General features: G+C 37.5%; 1 protein-coding gene across 1 annotated transcript; it reads left to right on the top strand.

Annotated features, from left to right (window-relative positions):
* The first annotated feature begins 1,544 nt into the window (after window positions 1–1,544).
* LOC100366462 (metabotropic glutamate receptor 1) lies at window positions 1,545–21,734 on the top strand. The gene is made up of 8 exons (XM_078010417.1): window positions 1,545–2,157; window positions 14,558–14,804; window positions 15,456–15,688; window positions 15,845–16,094; window positions 16,348–16,528; window positions 16,915–17,035; window positions 17,700–18,600; window positions 18,992–21,734. Exons 1-8 carry the CDS (start codon window positions 1,545–1,547, stop codon window positions 20,205–20,207), a joined length of 3,762 nt encoding a protein of 1,253 aa, XP_077866543.1. The 3' UTR covers window positions 20,208–21,734.
* Window positions 21,735–22,049: the final 315 nt, after the last annotated feature.

Raw genomic sequence — 22,049 nt, forward strand, 5'->3', positions numbered from 1 at the left:
CCAAGTCAACCATAATGGCTAGGGTTTCTTTAGGGTTTTCATACATTCAACGCAATTTTAAATAATTTTGTTGGAATTCGAACAACATTTTCACCAACCGATTTGGTGAAAAGCTTAAGACCGGCTATTGATCGTGCGCTGGTTACCCTGATAGACAGTGGTAGGTAGGCATGTGATATACAAGTCACCATAGGCACGCAGTTTTACTTGCCAGGGGTCATAGTAAAATATGAAAATGCAAAAAAACGTATGTGTTATTATGTCGTGAAATTCACACTGAGAAAGTCCACAGGGATTCTGATACTACTCTTCATCTGATCGTCGCAGTTTTTGTATCCATCGATCAACGTCTAACGAGTCCAAAAGTGATATGATTCGAACCCCCTGAAGATGGTTACCTAGTATCGACAGTCATATCCGTCACACATATTAGTGAACAGGTGTCACTCGCTGGAGTATATTGTATGTATGCATACAATAGCGTATGTGGGTAAACTCAGGATCGATAGTAGAGTCATATATTGTAGCACGTTCCCATAAACATGTAAAGCGCAATGGCGTGTCTGAATTTATACAATAACTCAAAGAAGTAGCTTCGGGTTGAACGGGCACGTGGCCATGAACTTCGTCATGTTTCCGAAAAGTCGTATCTCAGACGCCAGTGTTACATTGTAACGCTGCTGCCAGCGAACAGCTGACTAATTTATTTCGAAATAAATCAATTATAAATTACACTGAACCAATCCATTAGGACGTGAGTGTAAGACCTACAGCTCGTCCCTAATTGTTGCACTGTAGCATACGTCATGTGAAATTATATCTTAATGAAACATTAAATTATACACTAGCATGTCTATTTGCAAGTTACTGTAGTTAATTGTGTCACTAATTTCCTGTTAGTCCATATTATTTAATGTACATTTTTTTGTTTTTAATAGAATTTGGCATCAAAGTTCACTGTGATTTGCAGAAAACAACACGCTGCTGGAGGTCTTCCCCCGTTCTATATACACTCGCCACGCACGGAACATTCGGGTGCGTTCAATGGCTGGTTGTGTGGAGTGGATCTATTGAAGTGCTCGCAATTGGTTAAAAGCGAGGCGATCATCTACACGCGCATTTCATCAGTTTGTCATCGTTGATTATGGTCTACATTTCAAGTGGTTGCTGACAAGTATTCGTTTGCGCAGCCGTTTGCCCTTTGTACGATTTAACGGGATTTCTGAACATCATGAGAAGAGATGGGCTTTCTGAGTCTGCTCAGGGAGCGCAAGTCATATACTTGTCGATATGCGTTTCCAGAGGGTTCCAGCGTAGGGGATATAATCACAACGAATGTTTGAGATGTGGATTTCACGTCACGTGTATTCATATATGACAAACTGTTTATATGAATTATTTTTCCGTTTAGCGAGAACATGCACGGATCAATGATGAGTCGCAGTTATAATATTCGTGATGGCAGTTTGTCGAAAACCAATCAGAGACACTATAATGCGTGTTTCTTGCTTGTGTTGCTGATCTATTTTCTTGGCAACAGTACTATGGCGGAAGACAGTGACATACACAAAAAAGCGCGACAAAACCGTAAAGTTGCCAGGATGGATGGAGACTTGATCATAGGAGCTCTGTTTTCGGTGCACAAACAACCACGCGCGACCGACGCCACTTACCGTACATGTGGCGGAATACGGGAACAGTACGGGATACAGCGAGTCGAAGCCATGTTCAACACGCTAGATCAGATCAACGCTAACGATTCGTTGCTACCGGGAATCACTTTAGGTGCGGAGATCCGCGACTCGTGTTGGTATTCGTCAGTAGCCTTAGAGCAGAGCATTGAATTCATCAGAGATTCTATCTCCGAGGATGACAGTCACTTAGAAGTAAGAGAAAGCTGTAAAACACAACCTTCCCAACCAATTGTCGGCGTGATTGGTCCCGGATCGAGCCAAGTGGCCATTCAGGTGCAAAACCTTCTTCAACTTTTCAACATTCCCCAGATAGCGTACTCGGCAACCAGTAAAGATCTTAGCGACAAGAGATTTTACGAGTACTTTTTAAGAGTCGTTCCATCTGACACACTTCAAGCGCAGGCAATGGTGGATATCGTGTTGCGATATAACTGGACATACGTGTCAGCCGTTCACACAGAAGGTAAACACTTTTCTTTCTTCTCGCTGGCAATATTGTAGACAGTTTATCACATATATTTACGATATATTAACGTCGTTTTAGCATCAACCATCACTTGTTCCGAAAAGCCCATACTGCTTCTTTGGTACGTTAGTGAAGGTTACATTTAATAAACATCCCACTTGTCGTTGAAATGCATTATAAGAACAGCTTTGTACAGAAAAAATAGTAATCATTTAAATTACAACCGAGTTTACTATAAATACCAATCATCCGGGTGAACACGCGCCGCATGGTTTGGTAATTGAAGACTTCATACTTCAAGTCTAAGTTGTCAAATTGTAATCATGACTTTAGAAACAAGACGTGCTTCTTCTGAAAAAGCTTCTTTTGCTACACTCTGATAAAGCAATCTAACACACGGTATATCACATGTGAGTACGTGCTGACTGTCTAATGTTTAAATTGAGTACTGAAAATAGAATACACATAGCCTTTGCAATGCACTATTTTGCTAAATATTGAAATTGGAAAGTGCTTTGAGCATAATTACATTTTAGGTCATGTTCACTGAACATGAACTTAACATATAGTTTAGTTACACGGCAATTGAAAATCTAAATAGTTCGTTTATAAATCTGTTACCACTTTGTACAACTGGTATGGGTTAAACAGTGTTACATCATGCTAGGTACACGTGCCACGTGTTGAAAAATCCAAGAAGCACAGAGGTACTACTCAGTTGTTTTTAGTCACCATTAAAGCTGATTGCTGTGCGGTTCGTCTTGAATAATTCAACGAAAACCTCAAGTGGATATATTATGTGACTGGATATTATATGATCACTCTGTGAATTAAATGTCAGGGCCATTTTGTGCAATGTAAGCGTGAATCTAGTGTTGCGAGCATGACTAAATCTAATCAACGCTGTAATGAATTGTCGTACTCACTAAAATGACCATGTGGCACACCGCGGCTCTATCTTCGTAGTAGTGTTTACGTGCGTTGGATTTACATAAAGTTGAAGCCATTTTATTTTATAACTTCCGTATAGGTGAAACTTTACCAAAAAGTAGAGCCAATCTATATGACTGAAAATGTTAATATTTAATATTATATTATATTACAGTTTCAATACATTCCCTGGCATTATATTTCGGGTTTAGGTTATATTATGAATACATGCTTATCATCTTCTTAACCCTAAATTCCAATTTAATTCCAATTTAGGGTCTAAACGAAACTATAATTAATTTGGGGAATATTTTATACTCTATACAGCATTGCATTATTTTAATGTAGTTTAGGTGAATTAAAAGTAACTACGTCACTTTTCATGATATACCTGTATGTATGTATGTATGTATGTATGTATGTATGTATGTGTGTGTGTGTGTGTGTGTAGTGGGGTGTGGGTGGTGGCTAAATATCAGCCTACCGCATGAGTGGACCTTTGTCAGCTATAGATTACTTTACTTAAACCACCCCTCTTGTAATTCCCTAATCAATACATACTATTCCGCCCACAAGTATATAAGACATATTGAGTTATTCACTATGTGATCGAATCCAGTAACCATAGTACTAACGGAATGCACTGTGTTTGGCATTACCTAATGTTAACACAACTGTTGTCAAGAACGCATTAGTAACTTTATAACATTATATCGATATCCAGGATGGCTGGGATTGTATTGATATCGATTTCGTATCAACAGCTTTTAAGCTAATGCTATTTGATAGGCTTACACGTTAATTTGAAATTGAGTAAACTTGGTTTAACGATTTCTGCTTATCACCAGGAATGCATAGACGAGATTATGTTTAACCCTAATGTTCTTATCAAAATGCTGGGATGATTGTCACCATTTTCCGTTCACTGCGAGAATCACGCGTTAAGCGTGAAATCGAACGTAAAAACAGAACAAACAAAGGTCATAGCGTCGTAGTCGCGTCAAACATCGCGTGGGATTCGACAAACGCGAAAGTATTTTGGGAGACATTTCCATGCTTAATAATGTGCTGTCCACATTTGATGATAGGCAATTTCGATTAAGTAAGGGTATTCGGAAGCAATATTCCTCTGTCGAAGATCGGCCGGTCAATGTAAGCTGCGAAATAAAGAAATTCTAGTTCAAAATCAAATCGTTCGATTTTTGCGGCAGACGTTCGACGCGCGTCTTTCATGCATCTCGCGAGATCTCGCAATTGTACGGAAAATCACCTATTGTCACCATACGTGTCTATGGTCATGTTTTTCTGTATGCCTTGGGTTCCAACGGCAATTACACTGGACGGGTTAGTTATGGGCCCCGATGGCTCATCTACAAAAATGTTTTTGTGTTCTGTTTGTTCACTAAACACACGCTTTACATTCTGGTGCACGTAAAGTTACTGTATTACTTTATTTCAATGTCCTCATGGCGAGCAATGAAATGCGTTGATCGTTACAGTCACATTGTATATAAGACAACCATTCATAACATTATAACATTAGGGATAAACTAGACACATTACCAGGAAAGTGATTGTAGCTGTCTCCAGTTTGATGAATCATATCATTAACAGTAAATTACTGAGTAATATTTAATGACCAAATAACTCCGGCTGATATATGGAGAAATAATAGTGTGGTTTGCAATTCCCGAGTGGTCTTCTTACTACCATCATATGATTTCAGGGAATTTACATTATTAATAGCTTACTGTCAATCGAACTCTAAACGCATGAGTCCCTGTGCAATGCGTCGCACCTGATCACTTTCTACAACTGTTTTTTAATTGAACACTGTTGGCTATGGTGCATTACAAGTTATGCTCCATGTGCGTATAGAAAGGGGACTACACGATTGCGGTCTCACTACTATTGGCGTTTTCTGTAAATGACGATGTTTCACTTAATTGGCCAGCTGAGGATTGGAATATAACCGTCGATGTCCATAAAAAAGAAGGGTGTCTTATTTTTTGACAGGATGTTCATTGTGTTTACGCGGAGAGTGACTTAGCACGTCGTTTAGATTAAAGCATATCAGGGCAGACGTGACTGGTGGATTAGTGGCGTCCAACCACACTGATTTTAATGAGCCCACGAAAACGAAAGTTGAAAGATCTCACTGAACTAAAAGTTTAATGACACCACCACGCACAAATGTACTCATTTTGAATAACGATTTTATAATCCTGCTAACTATATTAATGCTTGAAAATTATGTATGCCGGAAGTCACGTTTCAGTCACTATATACTGTGAATAGTCATGTGGTCCATGGCCGAACTGGTGATAGCAATGTCGAATTTTGAATATTTCGTTTGCTTTCGATCTAGTTTTTAAAACTAAATAAACAGAAATTTCCCTCTTTTAACGTAATTCTACAATACAGATATTTCTGCTGATTCACTGAGTTAAATTCCGAGTCTTAAGATCCCCCAAACTCACCAACTTTAATATTCCAGAATTATGCCAGTATACTCAGATGACCTTGGCTTAAGCATATGCACGAATAATGATTTTACTACGGGTTACTTTGAATTTTATTTCACGGACTGATGACGTATGGAGCGTCAATTACCTCACCATCTTTAAATTCAATATACAGAACAAACACATGGTTAATTATTTAGCATATTAACCACTTAAGTTGCCCTGGGAGTTAGTGCAGAAATTAAGATCGTTTTGACCTGTGCACACAAGCTGATGACTTTCCCTTCGGATTCTAAACCTACGCTATTTGAAGATCGCCGCCGAAACCAAGTCGATGTTTAGCCGCGATATAACTTCTGCAAATTGTGCTTCTAACTACAGACATACATTTGTGAAACGCTAAGAACAACTCGATTTCTCCAGACGAATCAAGGTTAAATCATTGGTGATTTAGATGCATACTTTAGTTTACTGTTATTTTCATCATTAATCCCAAAACTGTTTGATGTATACAAGGCTCGGACTCCAGTTACTCGGCTTAGTGCTTTGTATGGTAACATTCTGAAAAAAAATGATTGATGACAAAAAGTTTTGATACAATTTAGCAACCCGATATGTTCCTGTATATATAAAAGATATACATCGCATTAAGTGATTTACAGCGACGCACATTGCGCATGAGCAAGCGCAATTTGTCTAGTCGCTGTGGAAAGAGCAATTATTTTGTTAAGGAACCAAGCTTAGTGTTTAATCTTATGATATACTTATCTCCTCGATGTCAACGTCGCCACGGAATATTTATTAATAGAATATTTACTTATATTGCCAAGAATGATCACAAATTGAATTAATTGTATCCAGAATCCAGGAGATTGGAGAATACTATTAAAAAAACAGTTTCCGAAATCGAAATATAATTAGCTATAATATGCACATTTTAAACCATGAGTAATGAATACAAAATTGAAGACTTGGGTTTGATATATTCTCAGAGCGAATTTGCACAATACCTTCCTTAGTACGATGACGATAATTATAACACGTATTGAACTCGGTATAATGATTATATGTCAGTTGTGGACTAATTAGTTATGCAAAACTATCGCTACTATACATTAACTACGATTATTGCAATTAAAGATGTATCTTCAACGTTGAGTGTGTTCCATTGATTCAGAAGGTGAAGTTAATTTGTTTACTGGATAAATGCAAACCCTTCAGAATATAGATGCCTAAAACGTGCATTTTGTTCTTAATCTGTTCATTGGATCTGTTTTCGTATGTCAATTTTAGTGACTAACGTTAATGCCCTGACCATTATAATGTATATGTGGGTACTGGTACTGGATGAGTAGCATAAACCTTGACTACAGTGATTTGCATATCCATGTTAATAATGTCATCTTGAAATCGACACTGATGGATGAATACGCAATTCACAATTAATATCGGTTGCTATCGACGTGGTCCATCATAACTGACTGAAGATGATATATCTATTCATTATATTTTACATGCATGGAAAGTAATCACTGAGAGACAATTTCTCATACATAGTAGACGTGTCAATATTTCGTTCATGTGATAACAATCGCGAAAAAAGTATGATATCGCGGCCACTTTACTACATCATAATAACTCAAACCAAAATCGTAGTAACTGCGGGAGTGTGTGATGATATCACGCCGATTGCGGAATGATATACAATTTCAGTAACAATAATTCGATTTGTTTCACTCTACATTTAAAAAATTAAATATTTTACTGTACAACACTGAGCGCATTTTAAAATTATTGCTCAGCTCTGCCAACACATAGTAGATCATGATAATACATATATTACAAGCAATATTCATAAGATCCCTGAAAGGAATCTATAGTATCCCCTTTGAGGATGGAGGATACGCATCTTTCTCTGAAACACATTACACGCAAAGCAAAGAGGGGCATCACTCGGGAAACAAATTACACGGTTCATTTGCGTATGTGGAAAATAAACGTACTTCAAATAAATAATTTAATATAAGCGAACTGCGCATGCGTAGCGATATTCACACTCTGCATATATTAAAACAAGGCTAACGGAGTTTCTCCGGTAATTACTAACACTCGTTGAAAAATTGAAAATAAACTAGCAATACTTATTCAATTGTCGTAAATGAAAAGCTATTTACATTTGAGCAAATATAAGACTCCTTTCAAAAGATCCAACCTTTAAATTAAATGTTATGAGCATTTGCGCGGCGAAAAGCATGTTAAACATTCCCCTGCTATGGCCACTGGATTCGACAGGAAATTTTATCTGTTTTATCTCGACGAGAGCTGTATGTAACACGCTCACAGTACGATAATAAACAGACGACAAAGACGCCCAATTCGGTCAACTTGTGAAAAGCTACACTATGTACTTTGAGAGCATGATAAATAATTAAGTAATTAATCGTTTTAAACCGTATCGACACCGACGTAATAGATTACGTTATGTCAAATTACGTCATGTCAAAGCCAGCAAATCACTATATGTCCGCGTCCAATACGCGTTATTACGTATTTCTGTTTGCTTACAGTTGGCAAGACGCTTTGCCGTAGTCATCAGTTTGAGCTCATGCGTTTATGATTGCAATGTGCTTGCAATTATGTATATATAGAGAGAATTGGGCACGTCATTCAGTTCATACTCCGCCAGTATTGTAACCCGTATTCGAACTATTATATTCTTCTTGGAGGTGGTAATACGATTGATGTAAAATCGATAGAGGCGTGCAGCGTGCTGCTAGGCGATGTTTGACAGAAGGCAATTATTAGAAAAAAAGAGGATGATTGATACGGATAAGACTGAGGATTGTAAGGATCATGAGGGAAATTATTATAGATCTATCACTGTACACATTAGAACATGACCGCCAGTTATAAAATCCTTACCTGCTGGCATTCTTGTTTTGACTGACAGGCAATAGTTGCTGAATAATATTATTGGATATCATGCTGTAATATAATATACTACATTTTACATGACATTTTAGCAGTGGTTACCCCAATAGTGATCAACATTACAGGCGCATATATTAACATAGAAATATGAAGCACAAGATTCGAGGTCGCAACTGTAAGCAAATAAAACAAAACATGGAGCTTGAAATACCGACAAATCTGAATATCGATATCGATATAAGACTAATTATTGAATTGTACATGTATACTACAACTCACAAATATAACAACGCATCTTTTAGCCATTTTAATAAATGACTCATTTAGTACATCTGCGAATGAATAATTTTTATTTTCCTTTATTCAGCGATGAAAAAACATAAATTCAAGTGAATGAATGATAATATATACTTGTCATTGATACAAAATAAATTGACTGCAGTCTCCACACCTGGTAGTTTCACATGTAGCGGTCGAGTGTCGAATAGCGGCAACGATATCTATAACACACATATACTTTAATAAATTGACGGTAAAAGAATTCATTTTTTTTCTTCTGTGACATTTTACAAAACGGAACATGTACGCAGCAAACAACGCAACTAGATACTGTTCTTAAGACAGTACTATTGCGTCATCATTACGTCACTACCAGTATTATACGACTTTTACATTATGATAGTCACAATGCGGAAGATATTTCATTTCATTTCAGTGTTGATATTAATGTAAAATAGTAACAAAATATCAATAATGGGCTTCCACGTTATTTCCAAAACTTGGTTGTGAAATATCTCGCTAGGTGTTCTTCAGTTTCACTTGCTTTTTAGGAAGTCTAACGTTACTCTTTTTTCAAAACCAACCAGACGTAAGTATATGGCTTCTAAATAGGAAAATGCAACATTTTGCGATGTAACCAATAGCAGAAATCAAGCGCATCAATTTATTTATTATAAATAAGTTTCCATTACACTGCGTTTGTTGGTATTTTCATTAATTAATGGATTTAACCTATTATAATAGATCATAGTATCAAACCATATGATGAACTGTTTTTATCGTCTTATAACATCATATTTATAACACATTAACATTATATTCAGACACACTTGAAAATAGTTGTGTATCTGGATTCGTGTACACATACGGGATATATTGAATTACTTGATGAGAACTGTTAAACATGTTTAAATAGCTACATGCCAATTTAATGAATTTGACTCTATGCATAAATTAACTGAATCTTAATTTAGCTTTAATGCCAACGATCTCGTTAGAATATACTTTATTTTAAATTAGTGACATCTTTAATTAGCGAAATTACAGATTAGCTAAATTAGCTAAAATAACATTCTAGTTAAAAAGACATGTTTTACAGCATATACACGTGTTTATATTGATATTGCTGTTGTAGCGAATGAATGAATGAATGAATGAATGAATGAATGAATGAATGAATGAATGAATGAATGAATGAATGAATGAATGAATGAATGAATGAATGAATGAATGAATGAATGAATGAATGAATGAATAAGTGTAATACGCAGCCGCAGGCGATATCAACTCAGAACAAATTCTAAATAGTGACATGCCACACTAACTTGATATACACGACGTTGTCCCTTAACTAAATTTGGTAGATAAACGTAGTTCAATATTCATCGCACGCACTAGCAACCTCGTAGTCCTATTGCCTTAACGAAGATGCTTTACTATATCCAACTTGAAAATACATTCGATCGGATACTGATAATACAAAAAAATAAATTGGTAACTTTAATGTACTGTCACCATCTATATACTCTGTTGTTGTATTGTATATGCTCTAAAAGTATTTATTATGCATGCGTTTTATAAATATACAATTAGAAAGAATGATTATTAATATTACGCATGATTTACGGTTCGGGTGAAATCTATTTCAAAGGCTCAATCACTATAATAATATATTATTGGTTTCTGTAAAGAAAAAAACACAGCACGGTCTACTTAACTGGTAGTTTAATGAGAGTAATATCGACTTTGGGTGTCCGAGTGTAATGCACAGCAGCCTAGGTTAATTACAGACATTGATTGGTAAGGTTAAAAGTCACAGGAAGTACGTGCTTTTCTATTAGAAACGATGTCAATGTTTGATAGGCAACTCTTTGATATATATAACATATAGGGGTTTACTACAGTGTTGATAAATTTATGCGTCGCCCGTTCAAAAGACTATACGAATATTATATTGATTGCTAACAACATGTCTGTCACTGTTTGAGCAGTCGTATTATAAGCGACTTATTTTGTCTCATGGTTGTTGTGATTTCCCTGCTTTCGTTTCACTTATATACATATACCGGTATATGGTATTCACAGGTACAAATGAGCCGTTACTTGGTATGGGTTGGTGTCATCACTTTACGCCGAATCGATCATCTATACATTTACAATACAAAGTATTTTATTTAAAACAAAAAACAAAAAAAAAACGTCAACTTCAAACACTAATAAAGTCAATTCACAGTAGTTTGCGATACTCAAACACGAAACAAACGCAAATTATAACACATCTTCGCAACAATCACACAACATCTGCCTTACGACTTGCTATTACAGAGCACGATGGAATATTTTGACTGGAGAGGGTTTGTTGAATGAAACTGACATAGATTACGGCGTATATGTCATCTGTAAACAATATGGCAGATTTCTACCAGAATAACACGATTGCGAGAAAGTTTTTTTTTTGTTCTCTCGTATATTTTGTCAAATTCAATGTGGAACACAATATATACCATTCAGAACTGTGACGAATGAGACACATAAAAATAAAAAAGTGAAATGGACACAGCTACAGCACTATCCATTGAAACACAACGTGTCGTATACATCACGCCAACATTTTTATATATTAAATTTCACTGTCATGTCTGTCACCGGCCTGGGTAAGGTTTCATCTTACCTAATTGGTTCTAGTTATTGACAAATCCAGTAATATTAGCTCTTTATTTTTGTTAACCGGATTCGACTGTACAAATAAACCTTTTGATGACTCGAATTTTCCTCTAACGAGACACTAAATGTTCAATAAAATAGTTAGGTAATCTCTCGTCACAGGCTGTATTCAACATATTCTAATTCGCATGATATTTCAACTATTTTTTCAATTTTCGATTTTTTTTATTTAATCCTATATTTCAGGCCAAAGTTCCATAAAATACACCACAGACACCAACACTAATACATACAACGTATACAATTAGTCCACAACTTGGATAAGAAAAACATATCAGAATTAACACAAGTATTATCGCCTTCAAAAAGGTACTGACTGGAGTTATATAACTGCCTACGCTGAAGAGATTCAAAGTTTAAAATATTTCTGTTCACACTTTTACCGCTAGCATTGCTAGATCAATATTGTAGCGCAATTATAAGACACTTGCGCTGTATTTACAAATAGTATACGACAATCACACCAAACACGAACACCAAACACACAAACTGCATCTAAATAACAAACACATAAATACACCTTAACTGTCGGTCGCTTCATGTCGCTTCACCATTTGACGACACTATATAACCCTGATACTTTTACACTGGGATGACAATCAAAACTAATTTTGTTATCAATATTCTCATAATCTGTGGCTTAGCTGGGCATTACGCAATAGCCCATCCAAGTGTGTCCTTGCATAATTACAAAAAGTAGAAATCGATCTTTATGTGTTTTATCAGCAGAGATGGTGTATACCTGTTCCAGAAAGTCGCGCCCTCTCGAGGCAAAACGCTTCTTTGACGTCATAATGGCGTAGATGTAGCCACGTCTTTCAGTTTTATATATTTTGTTGTGCAGTATTTCATCTGATAAATCACAGTAAATCTGTGAAAAACACTATTCTTTTATCTACAGACATCAAACATAACTCTGTGAGCGGCATCATTTACGTCACAAAGGCGCTTTATTTTTAGAGAGCTTCTTGGAACGGAGTATTACTTTATTTTGTGAACAGGGGTTATATGCTCAACTCAGACATTCTTGATGCGTGTTAGCACGATATGCACCGCTTATCGTTAGCTACGCTAAGATTAATGCAAACATATTTGACTGCAAAGAAATCCAAAATAAGGAAAAAAACCAAATATCGGAAGCCGTTACAATTAGTAACAATCCCCGCAGGAAATTAAATCACGGATTCGTGTTCACTTGAGTGAATCTAAACGACCAAACGCAGTCGCGCTACAGCCGATCGATCAACGCCAGCCAGAACGTAGGAGTGTGCGAAACGGAAGTAATTGGTCGCAAATCAATTTGAAATCGTAGTAACGGAACGGATGAAATTATCGCAGTTTTCAGTTCGGGAGAAATGTGATTATCGCATGTTTTCCCATATGCTTCGTTCATTTTGTTGATCATACAATGACGTATACAAGGATTATATATAAGCTAGTAACACATTGCCGTACAATATTTGTTTTGGAATTCCAGGGGTTGGATTTATGTTTGATAAAATCAATTAAAATGTATGAGCAATGCGTATTTTGTCGGAGTATATTCAGACAAAAGTAGCGGCGTTTTACATTCTCAAAAAATGGAGCGTACTAGACCACACTGACTTCTGTTTCCAAACACTCACAATGAATCAATTACTATTGATTACTTTGAAATGATACAAACAATAACACGCGATCTAGTTTTAAACATGGGTGTTTTGATGCGGGTAAAGTTTTTGTTTTGTTACTACAGTAACAATTGCTCGTATCCCCTCCTGACATTGATTGAATGTGTTTCTTAATCGTTACCTTTAATAGCACCGAGACTATTCCGCGGATTCGATAACGTTTTTTTTTTTTTTCATCGGTTACTGTGAGACTGTTAAACACTAAACGAAATCATTGATTCCGGTAATAAATCTGATTGCTTTCAAATCCCAAATGAGCTATTATAAATCAATTGCTAATACGATATCCACCTCATTCTTTATATACATCTACCGCATCTCAAAACTGTTTCTCTCTTTTTGCTTCGGACTAAATCTCAACGATTGGCGAAGTCAATACTGTATCTTGTTTATAGCAAGTAGATACAGATTTGTTTTTGTTTTGCTATGAGTGCTCGCGAACATATTTTTTTTTCAATTATACAATATATACAGTAAAGACAATCACACAACTTCAAAGAAGACCAAAACGTTATTTACCCGGCCTCGAAGCGTATTATTTTGTCCGGGTCAGAAAGCTATTCATCGAAAAACTGTTTTATTTATTTATTATGTGAATTAACACGTTAATTTATGAAATACATTTCTGTTAAAATGACTGAAAACTGAATGAAATTTAAACAAAATGTACATTTTGGTCACATAATGATTTAATCTGAGCAGGCAAACTTATATAAACAGTTGTAGACAAATGTCGATGTTAAATAGGCTTTTAAACACCAACTGTAATTCAAATCACATAAGAATATGAATTATTCAACGTTTACAGCATTTTCACTGTAAATGTATACATGACATCGATACTAAGGAAAACTATGCCATCTGTTTAGCAATTATTCAGTAGATTTTTTGCGACCCAAATGACCGCCGAGAACTCATTTATAGCGCGAGAGCAACGAGATTTATTTTGCCCCCAAATAGTGTTCTAAACTTTTCAGTCATCGCTTGATTTATCTATATAATCACGTACTACCCGGAATGCCAATGACCACTTATAGATTTGAAATGATACTACTTTCTTAAAGCGGGAGGGTTGTCACCTGCGCACTCGCGGGAATTAAGTCCCAAGCGACGATAACACACGCTAAAAACGCAGAGGCTCATAGGTAGACGCTTGTTTGTAAACAATGACACGCTATGGCCACCTGACGCATGCGCAGGTGACGACTCCCCCGCTTTAACTTTTGTCACTTCTGCGTGAAAAACGCATTGGGTCAATTGAAGACAGTGTACGTCTGTGATACTGCCCAGAATTAGACAGCAATATATTGAACTAGATACGTGAGCGCATCATGCCAAATGTAGTATATACATTATATGTACTAATGTGGGATACACTTCCTATTTACATATTACAAGGTAACTACGGAGCTAGCGGCATTGAAGCTTTTAAAACACTGGCTGAGCAATCCGGCATTTGTATCGCTACCTCTGACAAGGTATTTAGCAACGCCGAAGATAAGGAATTCGAACACGTTATCTTGAGCTTGATGAAGACCGAATCGGCGACGGTGGTGGCGTGCTTCTGCGAGGGTGAAACCATAACCGGTCTTCTCGCTGCAAGCAGGAGACTTGGAGTGTCTGGAAATTTTGTCTTTATAGGAAGGTAGGTTTGGGGCAATATATGATGAATATGACATTTGTTCGTTATTTATCAACGCAATCTTTAAAGTACGCCCGCACGAGACAGCATTGTATACTTACATTGTATCCTCGGGGGCGGACATCCGGGCGGAGAAAACAAAGGTTGAAAACTATTAGCAAAACGTACTTTGGGATGGTTGTTGAGACTCCCCTGAACAGTGTAACAAGATCACCCCCGGGCCTGCATGTCCAACATGTATGGTTTTGGGTTGCTCGGGATTACTTCAAAGTTGACCGACCGGCGTTCCACACCAGCTCGTGCAGAGGCTATAGAAATAAATGGCGCAGTGGTGCGCGTTTTAGAAACGTGGAACATCTTGAAAACCGTCACATAGTTACATACTTAGCGAACATTCATCATGTATATACATTTATTATTGTGACATGGTTTGAAAAAATAATCTATTTCTTGATCTTAAATATTAATTAAAACGTTGCTATTGTTAAAAGTGGTAAAACATTTGCTAATATGTCTCTATTATTATATCGAACGGCAGCCCCCATCCCCCATTGCGCATTGTTGAAATAATCCGTGACAGATGAACAGTTGCACAACTCACTCAACAATTGCGGCGACGAGATTAAAGTTTGTTTTGTTTCGTTACCATTTCAGCGACGGCTGGGCGGACAGACACACAGTCGTCAGTGGGTACGAACCGGAAGCAGTTGGCGGTGTCACGATCAAACCCAAATCGTCGAATGTTGTAGAATTTGATCGATATTATCTGAAGCTGAACCCATATAACAACACCAGGAATCCATGGTTCCGGGAATTTTGGGAAGAGAGGTTTAACTGCCATTTCAAAGACGAAGATGCAGATTTCTCACTAGAAGAACAATGTACAGGTAATTTGAACTCAAGCATGATTATCCACAATTGTGTATGGCGATAACGCTCGGGTGTCGCATTCGCTAAAAGTGTTGTTGGCAAAATGTTTTGGATTCTAGTAATCTTTCCTTTCCTACACATTCCGACACATTCTTATTACTATGACAATACAGGATATGAAAACCTATCTACGGGTTATGTGCAAGACACAAAAATGGGATTCATTATTGACGCGATCTACACCATGGCACATGGACTGCACAACATGTACCTGGACCTGTGTCCAGCGAATTCCAAGGGACTGTGCTCGGCAATGAAACCCGTAGACGGCGAAGCCCTTCTACGGTACATGTTTAATGTGTCCTTTTATGGTTACTCTGGTGACTTGATTAAGTTTGATGAAAACGGAGATCCGCCAGGCAGGTCAGTAAAATAACATGCTCTCTCGCTCGTGTGCGCCTTTCAGAAAAAACTGACAGTATACTTGTTTAGGGAGTAAATTTTCAAGTCAATTTTATTCTGAGAAGGCAAATTCAAGTCTTCTATTAATAGAACCAATCGAGAATCGGTAAGAATTCCGATGCCTGACATATTCAACAATAGTTTTGCTCTACGGTGTCGAATAGCTCAGTTTTAAAAACCTGAAAAGTGAAAATAGAATTTTCTCTCTCTACAGATACGACATATTTAATTTTCAAAACTTTGATGCAAGGGATAGGCAACATGGTTACGTTAAGGTCGGGGAGTGGGCCGACGGTACGCTTACAATTGATGACGATACAATGATGTGGAATAAAGGCCGAAGAGACGTAGTGGCGTCACTTTGCAGTCCTCCTTGTCCAATGGGTCAAATCAAGGTGAGTTGCGCGATAGTGGACATAATGCACGTGTATGATGTAAGCAATTTTCGTTCAAAGCTGGACCTGCGCACGCGTCAGATGGTCATAGCGTGATTGTTTACAAACATGCGTCTACCCGTGAGCCTTTGCGTTTTTAGTGTGTGTTATCGTCGCTTGAGACTCAATTCCCACGCGTGCGCAGTTGACGACCCTCCCGCTTTAATTAGTGGTACGGCTAATTCATAGCGCATGCGCTAGATTTTATTTCATTCAATCATACACAAACACCATTTTTTTTGTTCTGGATAACTCATAATCATAGTGCAATTTTTGAAATATTTAAAAAAATAATTGTCATTGTTAAATCTGGTATGATATGCAATTATCATTTGCTTTTTATTTAGAATATACAAAACACACAATGTTGCTGGGTATGCACCCCTTGTAAAGACAACGAATACCTTTTGGACGAGTTCAACTGTGTTGCTTGTAGGAAAGGATGGTGGCCAAATGGGACGCTAACAGGTAAGCCAAGCGACGCCGAAGGCGAGACATTCATCTAAACAGGCAATGAGGTGTATTGCATGTCTCTATTTACGCGCAGATTCGATACTGGGTTTAGAACAAAAAACATCTTTGATAGTTTGCGGTATGAAGAAGTTTGTATGTAACCGTCGACGTATGTGATGGTTTGGGAGAGATTAAATGCCACGTATATCGACCGAGAGTCATATGATATAAATATTATAAGGGACGATCATTGAAAACAATGGGAGGCTGGGGGCTGGAAGATTTAATAAAAACAAATTTGCAAAGTAGACAGCGACAGCATAGAGGTGTTACAGAGAAGAAATATTGACACACTCAATAAAAGTAAACGTGTACATATATTACACTCTTTCAGTCACACCAATAATTTCAAATGACTGACCCCCTAATCCTAATAGTGGTCTGACTGCTCATGCGCGAAGGCAATGTTGACCTTCTGACACGAAGAAACAATTCACACGCTCGGTCGGCGATATATTTGTATATAACATTGTGCGTTGAACTTCAAGTTCATTATTGTGTATTTGTATTTTTGGTGATGTTGTGTCATGCAAGGCCTCACATCTCCTATCAGAAATTGCAAAATGCATGCCAATCATTTCGGGTTTGAATTAATTCATTTAAATTTGTCCCCGAATAGGATGTGAACGAATTCCCGTGGAGCATTTGAAATGGGATGACCCGGAAGCAATTGCCGCCATAGTGTTTTCATGTGTTGGAATAATAATGACGACTTTCATCACTTCAATATTCGCCAAAAACCACGAGACACCACTGGTCAAAGCGTCTAGTCGCGAACTGTGCTACATTCTTTTGACTGGTATATACATGTGCTATCTGATGACTTTTCCGCTATTAACCGCACCCTCGGTGCCCGTGTGTTACTTATCAAGAATCGGATTGGGACTGTCTTTTTCCGTTTGTTACGCGTCACTCGCGACCAAAACCAACCGAATAGCGAGAATTCTGGCAGGCAGCAAGAAGAAAATATGTACAAGAAAACCCAGATTCATGTCTGCTACGGCTCAGGTGATAATAACCTTTATGATCATATCCATCGAACTGGGAATCATCATTGCTATGTTGGTTATACAGCCACCGGAGGCGTACTACACGTATCCGTCGGTTAAAAGGGTCAAACTGGAATGTAATACGAGCACGCTGAGTATGATAGCGCCTCTTGGATTCGACATCTTCCTAATTGCAATGTGTACTTTTTACGCGTTTAAAACGCGCAACGTGCCGGAGAACTTCAACGAAGCCAAGTTCATCGGTTTCACCATGTACACTACGTGCATAATTTGGTTAGCCTTTATACCTTTGTATTTTGGGAGTAATGAGATGAGGACAATTGTTGTTTGCTTCGCCGTGAGTCTGAGCGCCACTGTGGCACTGGCGTGTTTATTTTTTCAAAAGACTTATATTATTCTGTTCAAGCCGGAACGGAATCGCCGGAGTTCTATGACGACATCGACGCTTGTGCGCATGCACGTTGGCGACTCTAAGCCATTCAATAGCATTGGGAGCCAGGACACGCCTAGGTAAGCATAGTCATTGCATTTCAACAACTTTTGTAGTTAAATTATTGTTTGAGGTGCTTCAGTAAAAAAAGAAAGACTATTTATGTTATGGGGTGCATTGTGATTTATCTATCTTAAAATATAAAGACAAATGTGGCTGCTGCTTCCCGCTTTTTTACGTTGAGGGCGTTAGAGGGTTCGCTACAAGTGATGAAATTGCCCGTCAGCGACACCAATTCACAAATGCGAACACTTGTCAACGAGAAAAAAAACATGAATTTTAACTACAGACCACTAGTACTCGAATAAGATGTTTTACAATTATCAGCAAAGTATGTTTCTCTGTCTTATGCATTCTATTGTTGTGATGGACATGATTTATTGCAAATTGCTCTCTTTTTACAATTTATAGGAGTCAATTAGACAGCAAGGACTGGTTGGTAGATAGACGCCCATCGTCACGGAAGCCAACTGTGATGGTACACCCGTCAAGACAAAATAATGCTAAGTTTTCAATGTTTAGCAAATCAATGAAAAAACGAAAGTCGACTAATCGACAGATTAGCCTAATGAGGGCGATCGAACGAGATCTGGCTTCGACGAAATCGTCGCCTCATCGATATCGGTATTCACAGAGCGATATCGCGCTTCTGGGGGAAGGCGTGTCGAATAATAACTTGAACGAGGTGGCGGCGGAAGACACAAATGAGCTTACCAAAATGATACCGGAATGTGAACATGAAGGTGAGGAAAACAAATCGGGGGATGAACAAATTAGCGCCGTATCGGAGATTGTCACAGCTTGCTACTCGCACTCTGTAGAAGCGTACACTGTTTGGACGAGTAGAGGGGAAAATCAAAAAGCGGCGTGCAACAAGCACCCGGAAATAATTTGCTTGGAAGATCTCAGTAAAAAAGATTTTGGAAAAAGATACGGGAATGATCTGCGACAAAGGACGGTATCTTTGGATTCTAATGCTAGCGTGAGTAGCATACACGCTGCACATGTGCCCAGTACCGTACCTCGGGAGATTTTTTCCCAGAGTAGTCAGCGTACTACTGACACACAACGAATTATAGGCGAGAAGACTCTAGTAACCAACTCGGCAAGTGCGCTTGCAGACGACGATACATGGACAGAATCCGGGGGAGTTACAAAATTAAAACTGTCAAGGTTACGCTCACTCAGCGAAGGTGGGGTCGACAGTGTTTCCTCGAATCAATATAGCAGATCATTCGATTCACCGTCGTTCTCAAGAGGTTTTAGCAAAAACAGCGAAGACGTCCCCACATTGGACAACTGCGCGGCGGCTAAGAGTTATTCCAGCATCGGCAGTGGTCAACATTCGTCAATTGTCTTTAAAAGTCAAAATGATTCCCATGAACGTCTTCCAACTTACCATCAACCTTTGACCTTGCCACTGAGAAAACACGATTCTTCACAACAAATGGCGCCGGAAACCACACCGAGTCCACCACAACTGAGTGGAAATTTTTCTATGAGCATGTTCTCCGATGCGGAGTCTCCTTCGCGAGGAACTCGACGGAAAGGCGTCTTGGAACATTTCATGGAATCGCCCGATCAAGCCGTGGAACATTTACCCAACATACCATCGTCCAATGTATGACCGTGATGTCATTGCGGTTTTTGTTAATCATTTTAACACACTTACGTATTTTATATTTTTAGTGATAATTGAATTATAAATAATTTATACGATAGCTATACAGTGTGATATTTGGCGGAAAATCTTGTTTCATACAAAACAACGCATGAACAAGATCAGTGTCGAAATAATGACGCCGACAAATTTGGTGAAATTCTGGAGCAATTTGTAATATATGTTTTGAAAACAAATGAAATCAATTTGTATTTTGTATTAATTGCGCATGCGCTAATACATTTATTTGTAACTTCATACTGAAATACATTATTTAGATGTTTTTATATAACAATAATAATTATAATAGTATTTGTACTATCGCAGCGAATCTGTAAACGATAGTTTTGTGAACAATTCATACTTATACTACATGCCACTGATCAAGTACGTTGTTTTGTCACCCACACAATATCAAAAAAAAAAGAGCCCATTTACTCTGACTGAATAAAACTCGTAATTTACTTGTCCCTGTAAACAAATGTATTCTTCGATTCATATAATATAATATAATGCATCTGCATGTTTTGCATATTCTGTATTTTCTTTACTCCAATTGTAAGTGAACTGAAAAAAAACCAACAACTAATAACCAATAATAACACCAAGGTAAACTTAACCTGCCTCACAATGTCCTAACTCCCGTTCGTGGTCTCTCTCTAGTAACACTCTGAATGATAGTGTGAACTCGTTTTAACCCTCCCATCATATTAATAACTATCATCTTAGCATTTAAATGAATATCTCGTATACTTTATGGTTGAATGGCGCATTGATTACACGCACTGGTTAAATCATGAATAATTGTTTAATTTACTCTCTCTCGCTCCTACTGATCTTAGCAATATCGGCATTTCAATGTAATTAAACTGTCATGTAATCCACACTAGACCCTATGCGTGTTTTGACAACAGCGATAATTTGTTAAATTTCATCCTTGCACATACGTCATCTGACGACTAGACGCTTTAACCAATGGTGTGTCGTTGTTCTATATATAATGAATGACCAGGCTCCTATCACCAGACTACCACTAAATTAGATTTGTAAATAGCAATTGTCAACCACACATGGCTTACACTCACCACTAAGTAATCGTGATTATTCCGGAACGCAAACATTTTCTTGATCAATATCCGAAGATATAAATTATTAGATTTTTCTGAAGTGACAAGTATGGATGATATAGGCAGCTACGGTTGTATACTAGTATGAATTGAAACGAAAAGAAATAACCTGAAAATCGAAACCCGCTTAAAATTAGACAAGCTTATGAGCTTACAAGTCATTATATTTGGTAACACTATATTTAATAGTTTATTTTTGCATTTCTCTGCGAAGTATCGCTTCGAATTTATTATATGTCTCAACCTGGTTATATAAAAGTACATTTTGATATTTTCTGTTATGTTATGTTATTATATATATCTACTGATATTTAAAAAAAATGTAATCTGTCATTGAAATGTTATTAAAGCGTACAAGACAGGAAAACGAGTAGTAGTGGAACAAGATTGCGAAACTATTTTGCACTACAGACACGTCACAATTCTGCATTTTGATGTAATCCTGTTTACTATGTTTTGAATTATATCAAAAACGCGACATCATTTGAAATCAGACTGTCGTTCTTATACTATTTTTTCTCATATTATAGCATTTATGAGTAAATTGTAGCCCTGAGTTCGCTGTGTTTAATTAGTCGAAATATTCAATTCAATTCATTAGTTTATCACAGATTGCGCTGTAAGTTATAGAGATAGTAGTTCGTTTAAACGCGACACTCCTGAAAATAAACGGTCATTATGA

Source organism: Saccoglossus kowalevskii, chromosome 11, assembly GCF_978046115.1.
Source record: "Saccoglossus kowalevskii chromosome 11, keSacKowa6.1, whole genome shotgun sequence".
In the NCBI taxonomy this organism is placed as follows: Eukaryota; Metazoa; Hemichordata; class Enteropneusta; family Harrimaniidae; genus Saccoglossus; species Saccoglossus kowalevskii.